Genomic DNA, 18,183 nt, shown 5'->3' with positions numbered 1-18,183 from the left:
AGGCTGGGAAAAGGTCACAATGAGCAGCAAAGACTTGATTTCTTACTAATGCAAGGAGTGGAATGTGGTAGTGTGCAAATGGTGTGTAATGGTGAAGGTGTTCTGGTCAAAAAATGGCAAGGAAGTGCTTTTGTTGTATGAGCAAAAGATAGATGTTTAATCTTATGTCATTCTTGGGCATCTGAGACAACATACAGTTTTTACCAGAAGAGTTTTGGTATGTTTTGCTACAAATCACGGAACTGTCAGATTGCTGGCTAGTGCTACCTCTTTGAATACAGTAAGTTACATGGAATTCAAGAACCTTATTAGTAGTTACAGTAGCATTTAAGGGGCTTGATTAGTAGACATAGCATCCAGAAATGCTCTTGTAGCTAACTTTTTCATGAGGTCAGAAAGAGGTTGAATTTGACTTGGTGTTGTCACAAACTCTTAGCCATAAACCACTGAAAACAGCAGGATATTTTATATCAGACTGGTCTTTGGTAAGTCAACTAAGAACTACTGAGACCAAGAAAAGGCTCCTTTCATCAGAGAGCACCATGTTCACACCTTTTTGGTTTTTTGACAGTTTAATTGTTTGGTGATACTTTGGGTTTGTGTTGCTTTTTTCTAACAGCACTTCCGACTTCTGTGTGTGTACAGAGAGCCTGTGTCTGTGGAATTTGTTCTGTGTCTTCAGAAATGTTCTCTCTTCCTTAGCAGAACTCTCACGGACTTGGGAGGGTCTAACGGATCTGCCTGCATACTTAATTCCCAGCTCTTTTTGAGGTCTCCTTTTTCTGTCTCTCACTTGCAGACCCTTCTCGTAAGAGACAAGAAGAGAGGTAGAAGAAGCTCTCTTGGCATCATAGCTGTATCAGCTTTGTGACCAAAACATAGAGGTATGAAGTTTTCTGCAGACAATCCTGGATTTCAGTGAATTCCTGGCTTAGATACCACTGCACTTTTTATCTTAGTCTTCCTCTTTTCATCCTTTCTTTGTTCTTCAACGCCTCTCATACAAGTGAGAAATGTACTTCTGAAGGTATTAAATGTTGCACCTGCATTATTTAAATCCTTTTAATGTTTTAAGGTACATATACAAGTAAGAAGCAATATTTTCTGTTGCTGGAGAATTTTCCCAGAGAATCTTTTACTGCTGGCTAACATTTTCTGCTTGCATCTGTCTTTTTTTGGGGGGTTTTGGTTTTGGGTGGGTTTTGTTTGGTGGTGTTTTTGTTTGTTTGTTTGTTTGTTTGTTTCCCTTTGTCTTTGCCTTTCACATTATGCATATATGGTGGAGATTCTTCTTCTCCGCCTCCTCTCTTGGATTATGCATAGCACAATTTCTTCAAAGGAAGAGACCAGTTGTCACAGAATCCCTTTACAGTTAAGTTTCCTTTGATTTTTACATTCAGGTTTTATGTCACCAAGGCACTGGTTAAGTTGTGCCAATATAATCTGGTTTGCCTGTTCTAGCTACCTGAATTAGAAAACAAACATAGGTAGTAAGGGGGAGGAGAGTGGGAGGTGTAAATATAGTGGTGTATGTATAAAATATAACAGAAATGGCTCTTTTATACAGTTTCTAAAGTAGCATTTGTACTTAGATAGCTATGTAAAAACCTTACTGTTGCTGTAGCTACCTATAAATTTCACAGTAGCAACTCTGACTTTGTGTTATTTGTATCAGCAGAGCCTTCTAACAGAGATTTGTCCTGCTGTGTTATTGTAGGAGTGAAATAGAAAAGGGGGGGGGAGGGAAATGAAAATTCACCAAACCTTCTCCACTTGTGGCCTGCCAGACTTTTTTGTGTGTGCCTATGGATAGCCCTGTTAATTTACAGGTGTTGTAAATGTTTTACCATGAACTACCTAGAAGACTCACTACAGTGAAAACTGGAGTACTTGAGTCCATGCTGTGTAAGTAGCTTTTGTCTTAATAATTTGGTATAAAAAGAATAAAGAAAGCATAATCTATGTTATCTGTGAAATCGGTGAAAGTACTGCACACACTTAAAACGTTGGCAAACTTTAGTAGTAGAGAGGGCTACCTGGCAGGGATGTGAACTGTGAGTCTCTTGTCTGCCTCTTCAAGTAAACTACCATTCTAGGCTGAGGGCAGATTATTTCCTTCTCCTAATAATTGACTTAATATGCTTTTGACAGCCTTTTGTGGTAAAAAAACACCTGTAAATGTGTCTGCTCAAAAATTATGGCAAGGATAACATGCAAAGGTAACAAATGGCTTGAGGACTGATATGGTACTTTATGGAAGCTTATTCCAAAATTAGCTGTTATTCTTTTGTATATGAAAGTTGTGGTTTTCACATCATTTCAAAATAACCAAAACGTACATTAGAAAGTAGCCCAGACTTTTTCTTTCAGTTTGAAGTAAACATCTACGTAATCTTCAGTTCATCTAATCAGACACATCCAGTTGCTGGTTTGTGTTGCTTTAAGGTATTATGCACAGTTGCCCATACTGTCTAGAACTTCACTGCAAATAGCCAGTTTAGCAATGGGCATGCTTTCTAAACATTGTGTAGCTTGTTAATACAAGTGATACCAGTACCTGAAAAGTAATGTTCAGCAAGAAAATTCTGCCTTTGTCTTTCAGCATCTCTTTCCTTGAAGTATGGTAGACACCTTGGCATAACGTAGCAGCACATAATGGTTTGTGAGTTTTGAAAAGGTGCAGGCCATATTGTGCTGCCTCAAAAATACAAGGATTCCATCATCCTGAAGAGAAATACCACTTACTAATTAGTCAATCTTACGGTGCTGATGTCTGTCATACCTTAGCAGCACGTAAATATTGGTGTTAAGACTGTAAATATCTCCAGTATTAACTGTGCTGCTGAAGTAAGGCTAGCCACTTCTGCATGTGAATCATGAAAAAGGACCTTTAATGTATTTCCTGTTGCCTTTTTGTTGTTAGAACTTGTCTTGCTTGTTTCTTGGCTTTTGTTTGTATTTTCATCTATTCAAAAGCAATTTTTAGGACTTTGCAGTATCAGATGGTAAATATAAAATAGGCATTTGTACATATAACTGCAAATGCTTTGGTTTGCATGAAAGCTGGATTTCTTAAAGGAGCCATCTCAAGCTACTCTGTCTAACAATGTTTTGGTAAGTGTGTTTATTTTTTCTTCTTAGTTACTACAATTATGTTACTTTAAATCCGTTTCTTAAAACTTTTGAAGCTGTGTATTTTTACAGCATTTTCTTAACAAATGGAACTGGGAAATGTTGTGTCATGTTTTAAGCAACAAATTTTTAACAAAACTTAACTGAGCACTTAATTTCTTACCTTACTGTGTCTATAAACAGGTAACAATTTTATGGTTAGAAATTTAAACTGTATCTTACTATGATTTTTTCCCCCTCATCTTCTACTAAGATGTTTCTCTTGCAGGGGAATCTTTCATTGAGATGATTGAAATAGCTGCAGTGAGAATGGAAATTACTTGGGCTTCTTTCCTTTTCAAAGCTTCATGCGAGAATTGTGGTGAGTCAAACGTAGACTAATGGTTATGTAAATGTCACTAATTTTAGATACAGTCAAGATCTGAAAGTGAGTTTCTTTTTAAGATTTTATTTTCTTCACTATCATGACTCAGTATCACTTGTTAATCTCACTTTATCGGCCCTGTTATATTTTACCACTAAAATACCCATGCCTTCAAATAAGTGCTTGCAGATTCAAATGAATACATCATATAGATGTTTTTAAAGGAGAAAAAGAGCTTATCTGCACTGGGAATTTGTTTTGACTTCAGGCTTTGCAGACCTGCCACTGGTGCAGTTGCACAGGTAGAAACATGACATAGATGAATATGAATCCAGGTTGTTATCATTTGTAAATCTGCATGATTTAACTGTATAGTGCTGGTAAAAACTTCTTGTTTGCCTCTGCTATGGATTTGAAGTGGTGAAATCACCAGTGGCTGAAATGCCCAATTTGATTCCAACCTGAGAAACTGTCACTAACGCAGCTGTTGCAGTATTACATAGCATAAAGCTTTGCATGAAATAAACACTTTTGTGTGCATATATACCTGCCAGGTCTTGTAAGATATGAGGTTGACTGCTCAGAAAAAATTATGTTATCTGGCTCAAAGCTGGCTGGTTTTCTTTCTGAGGCTTCTTTAAGTAGCACCATGTTATGTTTGCTTGTCTCTAACTGCTTAATACTAAAGACCTGAATACACATTTCAACCATTTGAATACTTAGACCAGGTTATAAAAGAAAAATAAAATAGAAATGCCTTCTTCCACCTTTCCTCTCCCTTTAAAGGTCACTGATTTTAGCACTCTGCATACTGGTCCTTGCAGAGGACCATGCATCCTGTTACTCTTGCAGATATTTTAATGTACCTAGGCTTTTTCTTTGTGATTTCCATGAGCAGGTGCTGGATCTAAAGAGCTGTTGAGGAAGGTCTGAGAGCATGTAAGTCTACTTGAATTGCTCTGCCAAAGTCCAGTGGCTAAACCTGACTACTTCATTGTGGCAGTTGGAGGCCTTTGTGCAAACAGGGATGCTGAACACTTAACTTGAAAGGCAGTTGGGCTTTTTGTCCTTCAAAAATAAACCACTTTTGTTTAGTAGCTGTACTACAGTAATACCTTTCTGCATGGAATTTCCTGTGGCATTTATTAATCCTGATCTCAGAGGAAGACATGAATATTGTGCATGTTGTGAAGACCAGATCTGCAGTCAGCTTTCCGTGGTTTCTCAGCTTGCACTGGTAACAAGTTTCCATGTTACTGATTCATGGTCTGTTAGTCCGTTCCGTGAACTCCAAACTGCTTTGATTTGTGTTCTATCTTGTCACTAATTCATTTTGCTTGTATACCTGCTATTAAACACCTGTTTGTCCCATTCTTTCGGATGTGGCTTCACGAGTAACACCTTGTGCAAAAGCTTTTATGCACTAAAGTTAATGTTCACATTTAAGCTCCAGTGCTTTTACAGTAAATCTATCTGCAAAGATGTTGCAGAAAGAATGACCTAGCTAAATTGTAACCCTTTTTAATGCCCAATGGCAAATATTGCCTCTTTTTTAACATGTGATTGACTTACAGCTATGTGTTTAGGATTTCCATGGGCCATTGTTCTTCAAATTTCACAAGCCATTTTGGTAGTGCATTTGGCACACTTTAATGAGTGAGTGGTTCTGTACCTGTTACTCAGATATCTGAATATCCATTTAGACACCTGAAAATATTTCAGATCTTCCCTTAATCTGGGTAAATCTCTCTTCATTGGGTAGCAATACTCAGAGTAAAGTTTGAAAATTTAAGTGTTTGACTCCCTTTATGGTCTTCATCAACACCTCCTATCATAGAAGCCATAAGAAATGATTGACAGAAATGCATCTAAAGTGATGTCCTACTATTTTACCACAGTTTAACCTGAAGGAAAGCAGCAAGTCTTCATTTAAAACAAGCAAATAAAAGTTTAGAATGTATATAAAGGAAAATTTAGTCCGAGATCTATATGAATCTCCTTTTTAAGGTGGCAGTTGGAAGTGTGTATCATAAGAAAATATTTAAACAGAAAAAATGTCAAAATGCAGTAGCATGAGCAATATCTTTCTGTGAGAGGACTAACATCACTGGGATATTACTTTCTGCTCTAAACAAGTTATTTCTGTTGGAAGTTATTTAATGGCTATCAGGTTTAACAGCTCAGTATTTTTTTCCAAATTTTATTTACTTATAATTTATCTAATGTTGCTTCCATGTCTTAATGTAAAATCTGAGCACTATGTTTGGAAGTTCATTAATTATAGCAGCATTTATCCAGTTTGAATCATCGTTCTTAAGTGTACAGTGCTGAGTAGCTGGAGGTAAACCTAACTCAGTTTCTGTTGAGAAATGGGAGAAACATATCCACAATGTTTTCTTCTGCTGTTTGTAGCCATAGGGGACAGCCATGGGTAGAAAGTTTCATATTTCCCTATGGTTTGTGCAAGGCCAGCATGTGTCTTTATTATCTATAAAGGAACCTTCTGTCAACAGCTTTGGCTGTTTCAGGTGGTCTTAAAAGTTGAAGCATTTTGGAGTCACTCATGAAATATTAACAAAACAAAAAAACCAAACCTTGAAGTGTTATAAAATTTGAACTATTTAAGGCACAAATTCTATATATTTTTTAATATTTTGTTGAAAGAAAGGCAAGTGAAAAGCTTAAGGCATTATCTTATTGGGCCAGCTAGAGCAGTCAACAGTAATGTATGGTTATGGTCCTACAGTCCTGTGGTTCTCAAGCCAGACAAGTTTGGGACTGCGAAAGTATTCCTGCTTCCTTCAGTGTTAGCTTGACTCTGGTATTTCCATGGTGGTTTTACTGAATGACTTTGGGTTAGTTTTCTGTAAGCTCAGCCAGCTGAATATGTTTGCTGTGTGAGCAGCAGTGCTGGCACCAAGGATAAGTTCCCTCTGCTCTCAAGAATGGCAGTCCGGTATTAATTTCCAACGCTTAAACCAATGTAAGGAATATTCAGGGTCTTAATCTTTATTTCTTGGTACTCCTACAGACAGACTCTGTCCATCTGCTCTTCAAATCAGTATGAAAAGGGCCAATAAAATCTTGGTCTCCTCTCCTGCAGAAAATAGGTATCTACATGTGAAACTAACACTAAAATGCTCATATAAATAATAGATTCTTAGCATATGGAAAGTGCTGTGACACTCCTTTCCTGTCACCAAGCAATTACTGTTATGTCAGAAAAGAACAGAAAATATATAAACTATTATCTACTTGTGTAATGGAGCTTCAGACACAAACCCAAGACATTTCCAGTAGTGTCAGACAAGTATGAAAAAGAGCTCTAAGGTTTGGGGGTATGGAATTTGCACGGTGACCTGTGCAACAGCCGGTTTTAAGAAGGGTGCGTGAATGGCGGCGTGTGCAGTCAGAAAAGGGATTTCTCTGCAGATTCTGTAACATCATGTAGCCAGACAGCCCCCTGTTGGTTGTATTGTTGTGGAGGTTACAAAGACAAATTGTGCCGGAATTCAGCAATTCATTGCACTCATCAAGCTATTGTTTCCATTCCCCTATCACAAACAGAGAAAATGAGAGAAGTGTGCATTTGCAGAAAGTGCCTTTGAACCATATTTAATGCCTCTTGTGTATACCGTAGATGTCAAAGCTTAGCTAAGTAGAGTATCTGCTCTCAGCTTTTCCAGTGCTTTTATAGAAGCTTACTTTTAAAGACCTGCAGTGGAAACATAGAACATTAGTTTGCCTTTGTGGTTAATGAAGACTAGCATACACTAATAGCACTTTTACATCCTGGCTAATGCAAAATATTTAGATAAACTGTCAAGAACACAGGTAATAGATTTTTAAGCCATAGATGTTTGTAAGATAGTAGCAAACCCGTCAAAGAAATGCTCCAGTCTTCTATGACATCTGGAACTCTTGCAGGCATATCTGCAAAAGCTTCTGCTATTTGACAATGTATAGATTTACCAAGTGGCTTGGGGGGTTTATTCATGATTGGTTTGCTTTAATCTGCTCTGTATGTACCTTAAGCTGCTACCCGTGTAGCTAGCTGCTTATTTCCATTTTCCCATGTGGTAAGAACCCAAAATCCTTGTTCTTCAAAAGAAATGTTGAAAGTATTACCTAATAAGTGCCCTTCAATTTTCTGTTTTGTCTGTTTCTTAAAGTGCTTGTAAAGGAAACCTAAAATGCGCATTGTAATGGTCACTGTATATCCATGTACAGCAGATATGGATATATCCATATGATGATGGGATGCTGTAGGTACTGCATCAATGTATGCGAGCAGTTATTGTCTAGGATCTGATGCTGTATCCTTTGAAATGCAGAATGGTAGGGGTTGGATGTGACCTCTGGAGACTTGAGTCTAATCACCCTGGCCAAAGCAGGATCGCCTAGGACAGATCACACAAGAACCATGTCCAGTCTTGAAAGTTTCTAGAAAAGGAGACCTCCACAACCTGTCTGGGCAGCCTGTTCTAGTGCTCTGTCACCCTCACCATAAAGAAGCTTTTCATCACCTTGAGGTGAAATTTCCTGTGTTGCCCCATGCTTAAAAGCCACTGTTTGTGAGGGAAATAAGTGATCCCTGGGAAGTTTCCAAGAGGAACATTGTCTCAGAGGCACAAGATGATCTGCTCCGAGGTGAAAATGCAGAAGTGATCTCTTTCTGTGTTTGGTGTGGCCTAGGTTATAGAAGCTCATCTTCATTTGAAGAATTGGATTTGTGGCTAAAAATCCATAGCTGTAACAGTAGTAGAGAAACTGCTGTGAGAATGAATCTTCCACAAGATGGAGCATAAGATTAGCATGATGCTGAGAAAGCCAAAGTGCTAAAAGAACTTCTTTTTTTCCCTGCCCTTCTGTAAACATAAAAAAAAATTGTTGTAATCAGATCTCATAGAAGAGCTGGCAAAACCAGCAGAGGGTAAGGATACATGCTGTGATTGGAGGAGGAGAATGGGAAAGACAGGAGCAGACCAAAGAGCTGCTTTAAAAATCATCATGACTCACTAAAATCCATCAAAAGAGTTCAAGAAACTGGATGATGCAGTCTTGAGGCAAGAGGACTCCTCCATTAACCAGAAAACCTGCGTTTCAGAAGCCCAGAGGGACTCAGGGTCATATCTCCTCCTCCTAAAAAAAAACATTCTTGGTGGAAGTTGCCCACAGATGTTCTCTGTCTTTCTTGTTCAATTAAGAATATGTGCAAAAAAAATGGAAGCCACAAAATGGTTTTGTTAAAAGGTTGGCAGTGGTAAATATTACCCTTAGCAGATGCAAGCAAGCTGCAGGTAGGATTTCAAAGGGTAGTGGAGTTTGCTTTTATTGGACAAACTGTGCAGTTCCTTGCAAGTTTCATGTTCTTTTCCTATGGTGTTTCCTCAAGTAACAGTAAAATGGGTATACAATAAATATAAGCACCTGTTAAAGCTCACCAAAATAATACTTTGTTTCCAGTTGATGGACACTGAGATAACAATATTTGTGAATTGCATCACAGTCCTCTTATTATGACAAAGATCTGTGTTTTAGTGCTAAAGAAAGCATCAGTAAAGGTGGTTTTAAACTGCTTTATGTTCCTACTTTCTCTAAGGCTGCTGAAGAGGGAAAGCAGGGACCAATCAGGAGCATTGAAAACTTCGTGGCTATTCAGCAACCAGCAGGTAGATTAGTCTCTTCCTTCAGTCTACCCACAAACAGTTTTCTTTTTTCTATGTTTGAAGAGGCTTTTTGATTTGTGTTTTTTTGACAGCAGGGTTTACAATTTCCCTCACAAAATCAGTGACAGTGATAAGAGCCTGTTCAGGATGGAAGAAGATTCAAGTAACTTACCCTGATCAGAAAAATTACCATGTATTTCTTCCTCTAAGAGCTGATTGCTTACTGTGTTTCTAAACTAAAATTAAGCTTTATGATTTCTTCATGGCTCTTGGAACAGCTAATTATATTTTGTTCAAGCCATTGTAGTAGCATAGTACATACAGGTTACTTGTAGAGCGGTGATCCCACTATTTGTGCTTATTCAGGCATCAAGTAGCCTAAGAAAGGCACTACCTTACTCTTTGAAAGTATTTTTCTTTCCTTTTTCTCTTTAGCTGTGAGCAATTCTCCAGAGCAGTGGGTATTTTTAATGGTAATGGTCAAGTTCTTAACTGTATTTCTGTTTTTTCACATTTATTTAAGAGTTCTTGTAAAACAAAACTGCAGCTGGTCCTGGTGATAGTATTTGAGTTTCTCAGGCTGCTCAGGAAGCTCTTCCACTGAGACATCTAGGCCTGCTGAAACTACTCTGATTCCCTGTAAGGTATGTTCTTGGGATAGGAATTTCCCTGTTGCTCTCTACATTCAAACCAAGTTATTTCTATGGAGCTTCCTTACATTTGCCAGTTTCTTTCATTCTCATAGGTTTTAAAGAAACAAACGAAAACCCAAACGCAAAAGCCCCACAACTCGTGGAATCTAACCTGACTGCTTTGTGCATGTTTGTACATGAGTACACAGGCACTGTCTGCAGACATTGGCACCTGTGCATCTTGTACTGTATAGCAGAAGGCTCTCATGGCAGAAATAACTGCATCTGTCCAGGAGCAGTGCTAGTCCTGCCATCTTCTCTTTCTCCAAATAGAGCTTTTCCTTAGCCAACGATTTACCAGCAAGTCTTTTGTTACTCACTAATATATACTTAGCAGCTATTTAAAAGTTAATAGTATTAAGATTGGAGATTGTTTTATAAATGGTATTGTTTCTGTTGGTGTTTTGTTGGGGTTTTTTTTTGAGAAGATGCTTTAGCCTTTGAGGAATTTCATATCCCTGCATACCTCATGAATGAGCACAGCCTCCCTAGCGTTCAGACACTTACTGTGTCATTAAAAACTGTCCAGATAAGATATGCTGTACTTGCCTTGATGAGCATCACCTGAATCTCCTAAAAAGGCTGAGCAAGCAAAACATCTTGCCTCAAGATGTCTCAAGTGATACAGGCACCTGGCTTCTGGTTCTAGTTTATCTGAGCAGAAATATTGAGAAAGACCAGAACTCTTCTGCTGTTCCCACTTCTGGCCCTAGACTGTCAACAAGTCTCTTAACATGGCTAGACCTTGATTAGACTGTGACAAGGAACAGAACATTTGCAAAACAGATCATGATTTTCTCCTATGTAAGTTCTTTTGAAGTTAAGCATAGCTCAAACCTGGGAATACCAAGCTGGCTCATGGTGTGGAGCTGGAGTTGCCTTGGATATTCCATGGTACACAGTCTGCAATTCTTAGATCCCTCAGCAGCCACAACGCTAGAGCAGAATTTATTAGGAAAATTACACTAAAGCTAATTTTGACAAGATGGAACAACCTTTGGATCCTTCAGCTGCAAACAGGTGGAGCAGTTGTGTTAGATCTGCCTGAGAGAGTTCCTTTTCCCTGTAATAGCTTTCCCAGTACTATGTCTTGTAGCAATAGCTAGAAAGGTGTTGAGAACACATGTAGCATTTTGCCTACTGCTGAGCAGTGCTCGCACAGCATCACAGCTGTCTCAACAAATTTGCTCCACCACTAATGAGCTGGGGCATGGTCAACATCTTGGGATGGGATAAAGCTGGGACAGCTAACCCAAACTGAGCAAAGAGGTAGTCCATGCCATATGCCTGCTCAGCAATAGAAGTTCAGTTGTGTTTCTTTGGTCTCGCTTTTTCCAGCCAAATTTTCTTCCTGAACTCCCTCTGTGCAATGGGAAAGAAGTGAGTTTGCCACCTATGGACCTCGGCCTGTCCTCATCACACAGCCTTTTTACTCCATTCCACCAGCAACCAGGCACAGGAGCAAGCTGAAGACGTACTAGAAAGCCAGGAAGATTAAAGGGCAGGAGGCTCAGCCTGCCTTCTGCTTGTTGCTGACCGCGGCGCTGCGAAGGAAGGGGTATGTCAGCAATCATTTTATTACTCAGTTTAGTTATCACTGGGGAACCAAAACAACACCCATAGACCAGTGCTTTATGAAAGCCCTCAACAAAAGCTACCGATGCCAACTGAGCTCCTCACTCCAAAATAGTAGTAGATCTGAGACTTAATGTTTCCCATCTAGTGTCTATTTTTTTCCAGTGGGGCATCACAGGATGGAACAATGTTGCAACGTTTAATTCTTCATAGTTTCAGCAAGCACTCAGCTGACTGGTGCAGCAGAAACTTGCTTAGAAAGCAAAGCCCTGCCATTCTCTATGGCAAACTTGTACACATTACTGTTTCCAACCTTCAGGGCTACATTGCTCATCCTTCTGAGGAGAAAGAAGCCACCAATTATTGAGCTGTTGCATTAGAATGGGAACAGAGTAGAACTGGATGAAGGATTCTTGGAAAAACTTACACATCAGATTACACTTCAGGGGGTTATTTCAGCAAAAGCTACATGATGATCTAGAAAACTGACAGCCCCCCCCTTTTCTTTTCCCCTAATAGAAGTCATATTTACTTGTATTTTATATGATGACTGGTGATTTACATCCCACCCACCCATTTGAGAATACTCAGGGCTCCAGGCAGATCTCCAGCCAGTTCCAGACTATTCAAATCATTATTGGTCCATCCATTTTCTAGTCACAACAAGGCCTTCTGTGACTAATTATGGCCTGACTGCAGCAGGAGAGGCTGCTTCAAAGAATGGGAATCTGCAGACACCCTAGCAGTTCCCTTGGTTCCCAAATTCTTTATTTATATGGATTACATTGAGTTGACAGATTTAACTGGGCTGTTGAAGATACGGTCAAAGAAGCAGAGTCACTCCCTTCCCTTTTATTGTTTTCTGAAGGCATAACATTCATATGCATCTGTCACTAGAAAGAGGAAGTTCTCCATCACTGGACTTCATTTGGGCTTTTATATGATCTTTCAGTAGCATCTGGGACTAGATCAATATACTGTTTGGTAGGGAGCTGTATTTCCTCGTGAGGCACAGTAAATCTTTTATTGTAGATACTCCCACTGTTTATTGTTGGAAATCAATAAAAATAAACCTTGTAAAGTTAAAGCCTGGCAATGCTTCAGCACAAATCAGAGGGAAAGAGTAAGAGGCAAGAAGCCTCCCTCCCCATCTTGGATAGCTCCCAGATTCTTTCTCAGAGAATATTCAACAACACTTTCCAGCAATATGAGAACTTTTTTGGTTTGGTTTTTTTCGTTAATTATTCAAAGTTATGAACACTTTGCTGTGATCTCAAACAGGACTTCTTATCCTCTTCAGCAGCTTTCTGGAAATTAATTCAACTGTGGATCAAAATGAAACATCACCCAGAGTGTGTGCTGGATATACTTTAGACTCAACAGTTTTGCTCAGCTCAGATTAGAGAAATTATTTTTGAGCACTTTAAAGCTGGAAAGGAACCAAAATAGGTAAAAAGTGGGGAGAGCTCCATGTGCAGAAAAGCTTCTCCAAAGTCAGAGCAGAAGTTACTACATCTGTCCACGAGCCTGTAGAAACAAGGCAGTATGCAAATATTCCAGCATCATTCTTTTGCCCTATGGCTATCCTGCATCTTAGGGGGGAGTCTTCCCCTATTTCTATGAGATTCAATTATGCAGAGAAGTGAAAAATGGTTTGAGGTTTAATAAAGGGGAAACTTTCCAGTACTACAGCCAGCACTAAGAGGTTAGTCTTTTTTAGTCCAAGTACAGTATCAATTGTAACAGTTTTATTTATATGTCCATTCTTAATCAATTATACAGTCATATGAGCTCTGGCTGCAGGACCTGTAAGAGTGCAGTGACTGAGCTTCCTAACAGATCAAAAAACATCACAAACTGCCATATTGAAATCAATACCCAAAGCAGAGGAAGGTATTTCACATTAGACTCTCCCTCCTAGTGTCAGCAATTACTGAACGATTCAGGTGGTTAGCAAACAGCATCCCCCAAAGATGTAACAACATAAGACAGCTTCCTAATGTGTGAATAAGCAGATAAAAAAGTTAAAAGCACAAAAATGTAATCAATCTCTATGAAAGTCTTCTGTAAATGTGAAGTAGTTCAAAACCCACTGAACCACAGACAGCATTTTTAAAAAAAACAAGCAATAGATAAGCAAATGTCCATCAGCAATGGAATTAGTTCAAATATAAACCTGACTGTTTGGAGCAATGGGCACTAGTCACTGCAGGTTTATGGTCATCTATGGTTGAAGATGTCCCTGCTCACTGCAGGAGGGTTGGGCAAGATGACCTTTGAGGCTTCCTCCCAACCTGATGTATCCTGAGATTCTGTGAAAGGAAGTCAACACAAGCCAAGAGCAGGTGAGCGATTCCTACCATTCACATTTTTCAGTGCTGCAAATACAGGAATAAATTCATATTGCAAAGCTGAGCAGCCAGATCTAAGTAGCCCAAACAAGCTCAACTCGGCTGTTTGCAACTTTAGAAAGACAACATTCTATCAACAACAAAAGTTGGGTTCAAATAATGAATCTTTGCTATCTTCTTTCCCTGCTTTGGAGGGAGGACAAAAGAGCCTTAATTTGCAAGGCCTCATTAACTCACCTCTCCTGGTACCTGAGCTAATCTGGGCATCTTTACAAAGCACTGTACATGGCTAACATTCCCAAGGCTTTTAAAGTCACTTCTGCCAAGCCTTCCTCCTAAGTATGTTTAGCATTTAACAAGCACTAAGGAATCCTTCCTACTATTGCCTTTAACATCACACTAACCCTTCCCTCTGAAGGACTGATTATTGCACTTTCATTCTTTTCAAAGTTTTAAATAATCAGCTGACTCTTTGTTCACAAGGTCCTTCATAATTCTAAGGCTGAAGAGCAGCTTAATACCTTCAGAGTGGGAGTAGGGGGCACGGGAGTATTCTGCAGGAGACAGTAACACATTTCATGGACACCAATAGTGGCTTTGCAAGGCCCCTTTCTCGTGTCTGAAGCCACACAGTAACACAAGTTGGAATGTTGGTTATGCTGCTTCGTGTATCTTGAAAACTGAAGCAATACTCAGCCACTGAGGCTGGCATTCCTCCTCCAGCCACTTCTCCAAACCTGGGATGACAGTTGTGTCAGGCTGTTACTTCTTCATGCATTACCATGTATCTAAAACCCACTTGCAGATTAACATAGACTATAAAAAAATACTTTCTAGAAGAAATAGTTGATCTTTTTTCTGAGTCCTAATACCAGTTTTAGCCACAGAGAAAAATGGAAACCCTTGAAAATGCTGGAATCTGGTTCACAAACGCAGTATTGAGCCTGCAGTTATTTGAAGAAGGGTGGAGTGACAGAAAGCATGGAAGCTTCTTTTATTTCCAAATATTACCCAAAAAATTAGTTAAAAATTGTCACTTGCCTCAAGAGTTGCAGTTTCAGACAAGCCAACATAGGAAAGCCATTAGTATTGGCACATCTCTCTTTCATTTTCAAAAGGTGAAAGGAAAACCTTTATTTCCCTTTCTGCACTTGGCTTCTCTTCACCTGTGCTGCCCCAGAGCTCCCTAGGGTTTGGTTCACCACGATGGTGATGCCTGCTGGCTTCTGCATCCTTTCAAAACTGTAGCATTCAACTTTTTCTTCACTGGACACTGTCCTGGTGCTTATGAGGCGAAATCCATCTTTGAGTAAAGTGTCAAGCAGCAGACCCAGCACATTAGTACCATTAATCAGCTTTCTAGTATCAGGCTTTATGGAAACATACCTAAAATAAGGAAAAAGGAGTTACAACACACCTTCAGTACAGCTTGAAGGATGGAATTCAGTTTTTAAAACAAACCAGATCCTCAGATGGTGCAAGTCAGCACAGTTATACAGCTTGAGAGCAACTAAGGTTCTAGGTATTTTTTCCCTCTCTTGAGGGCAGTTTAACTCTTTACCTCGTTAATGGAAGTGCAGTTCTCAGTCAATCCACTTGCACTTGGGGAAGAAGCACTTCTCTTTCATCCCCACATCAAAATCTACTTTCTCAAGAAACAGCTGTGATAACCTCCACTCAGGAGATGTGAATGGCATGTTTGAGACAATTGTGCAGGTAGGAGTAAGTGATGAAAAGGACAGTGGAGTCACACCCCAACAGCAGCATTTTTCATTACACAGGATCTCTCCCTGCAAAGTGATGTTTATTGTAAAATCACCTTGTACAGCAAGTCTCGTGGTAACAAGTACAAAAATCATTTTCACATTGCCTCAAGTCAAATGATTTTACTTGATATAAAGTACAGGTCAAGAATCTAGCCAGACATTTTGAGGAACAGGAGTCAGGTAAAAATACTGTTGCAAAATACATAACCTGACAGAGGTGAAGCTGTTTCCCAATCCACAGGAAAGTACACCAAACATTCATGGATATCACCAAAAAAAAGGCAAAAGAGTCCATGTTGGCACAAGTAAGTTGATAGAAGCTTAGCAGGCAACATCAACACTTGTTTCATTACTCAAGAGATTTTCTACTGATCTGCAGAGGAATTTTTTTAACAGGTCTAAAGAAACAAAGGCAAGCATCAGAAATATTTTCCCCACTATTCCAGTTGCCATGACCTAATCAGCCAATTAGACTGTTCAAGACTATTGAAATTAGTGATACATTATAAAGTTAAGGCCTGTCTTATATCTTGCTTTGCAAATGCAAAGTAATTCTTCTACTTAATTAGCTAAAGAAAGCTAAAAGAAAGATAAACCTTTTTTTTTTAATCGTCAAAATATTGCTGTGTTGATTCACATATTCAGATTGCAGTATTTCCAAAAGGGTTAATCCATGACATTTCCCTAACATTCTAGATGTTCTAACAGCCACAGAGGACAAATCAAGTTACACTTTCTTGTACAGTAAGAATGTGTCTCCATATAATAGAGACATCCAGCACAAGCTTCTTTTAAAAACACAAAGCTGTTATCAGAACCCAATACTGCACAAAAATCACCGATATGGAGTACTCTGGCTCTGAATTCAAAGCAAATCCACTGTAGCATACAGTTTATAATCTACTCCTTCTCCCTCTCCTCAACAAAAGACTCCACAGATTTTTTTCAGTCCCTGAATTGCTATCTTATTTCCACTGGTGTTTTTAATCCTGTTTAGTCATTCTCTTCTTTTTCTTTTCCATCCCAAGGTCTCTTGGACCATGAGGTAGTGGAGATTTTAGTCTTCCCCATTACTTCACTTCTTATTTATTCTGTTTCCTTTGCTTCATTTTACTCTGTGTTTTTCAGTCATCTAGCAGGTCACATGCTGTGAAATTCTAAAGCCATGGAGAGCTTGTGAGAGGAAAAGGGAAGAGAAAGACCCAAAATAACTCGAAACCAAACATGAACAATATTTTATAAAGTTGAAGAACAGGCAAATTGGTGCAACAGAAATTAAAATGGGTATTTCAGAACTAGAAAAAGGTAACCTTAAACTAGCAGAAAGTATTTGTCTTGGACAGCTGCCCAATAGTTTCTTTAAAATGAGCTTTGCTATCACACAATGTTGTGTACTTCATGAATGAGAAGTCACAAAGGTGTTTCCATAGTAAGAAGTCACAGCAAGGAGAGTACCTGGCCACAAACTGGTCACCAGCAGAGTAGTCAGTACCACACTGAAAAACCACGTCATGATGAGAAGGTCTTTCCAGAGGCAGTGGAACAAGTGGTTTCTGAGAAAGAAAAGGGCTGCTCCAGTTCTGACCTGACTGCTGTCCTGAAAACACAGTGATTTGCTCAGCCAGTGTCTCAACAGTGGTACTGCAGGAACCAAAGATCCGGAAGAAGGCCTGCATGTCTTGGAGAGAAAAACGCACTTCCAAGATCTCCAGCCTTGGCTTCAGTAAGTGCTCCTGCTTCAGGAGATTGGCCAGAGGGTAGAGCCTGTAGAATTCTGCTTCTCTCTGCAGCCTCTGATAGTCTGAAAAGTCAGTAGGTAAGGAAATCTGGAGAGTCCTCAAGAAGTCCAGGATGTAACTAAACAAAGTTCCATCTCTGTCCACAAAAAACTCTCCGTTCACCAGTTTAAATTCCTGGTCATCGTTGTTCAACATCTGTGCTAGCCTGGATTCGGGGAACCGCAGCAATGTAGATGCCAGGGTTACAAATCTCACACCTCCCACACTCAGAACGACCATCTCCCACTTGCTCATCGCTGTATCAGCCACTCAAGATTTATAACTCTCGTGTTTGTGACTTGATCTTTTCTAAACTGCAATGCATCTGCAGCTGCAAGAACCATTTGGTGTTTTCAGCAAGTGTTTGGAGTGAGGTGTGGAGCCACAACAAGACTCCCAGGCAACAAAGACATAAATATCATGTACAATAGTTTTGTTTGCAGGGCTTGGTTGCTTGGAAACTCTGATTCTTGGAATTTAATATTTTCTTTTTTAGATAACAACTCACAAGGACTAGTGGAAGACAGTGAATTGACTGTCTCACCTCACTAAACCTTGAGAGAGGCCCAGGAATATTCCCAAAGTATGGCACCCATTATGTTTGTCTCCCAGAAATGCTAACTAAATATTTTAGTTCTATATATTATGCACAGAACTTACGTTGCTCATAGGCAAAAAGAAGTTAGATGTGCTTCAAGCAGTACCTTTCACTATCGTATGCTCCTGAAGAAGGGCACTTCATAGAGCTCAAGCCTACGCTTCACTTCGTGTCACTGTTATACCAAAGCCAAGTCCATACATTCAGAAAATGTGATTAACTCCTGAAACAAGACACACAAAAATACAGTAACAGAAG

The 18,183-nt window shown here is 39.3% G+C and overlaps 1 protein-coding gene across 1 annotated transcript; it reads right to left on the bottom strand.

The window, feature by feature from the left end:
* Positions 1-13,165: 13,165 nt before the first annotated feature.
* KCNRG (potassium channel regulator) lies at positions 13,166-17,597 on the bottom strand. The gene is made up of 2 exons (XM_064176230.1): positions 17,005-17,597; positions 13,166-15,169 (listed from the first exon to the last, which is right to left on the bottom strand). The coding sequence occupies exons 1-2, from the start codon at positions 17,580-17,582 to the stop codon at positions 14,917-14,919; spliced, it is 831 nt and encodes a 276-aa protein (XP_064032300.1). The 5' UTR covers positions 17,583-17,597; the 3' UTR covers positions 13,166-14,916.
* Positions 17,598-18,183: the final 586 nt, after the last annotated feature.

Source organism: Pogoniulus pusillus, chromosome 3 (assembly GCF_015220805.1).
Source record: "Pogoniulus pusillus isolate bPogPus1 chromosome 3, bPogPus1.pri, whole genome shotgun sequence".
Lineage (NCBI taxonomy): Eukaryota > Metazoa > Chordata > Aves > Piciformes > Lybiidae > Pogoniulus > Pogoniulus pusillus.
Note: the sequence above shows the minus strand (reverse complement) of the source record. Positions and strands in the feature narration are given on the sequence as shown.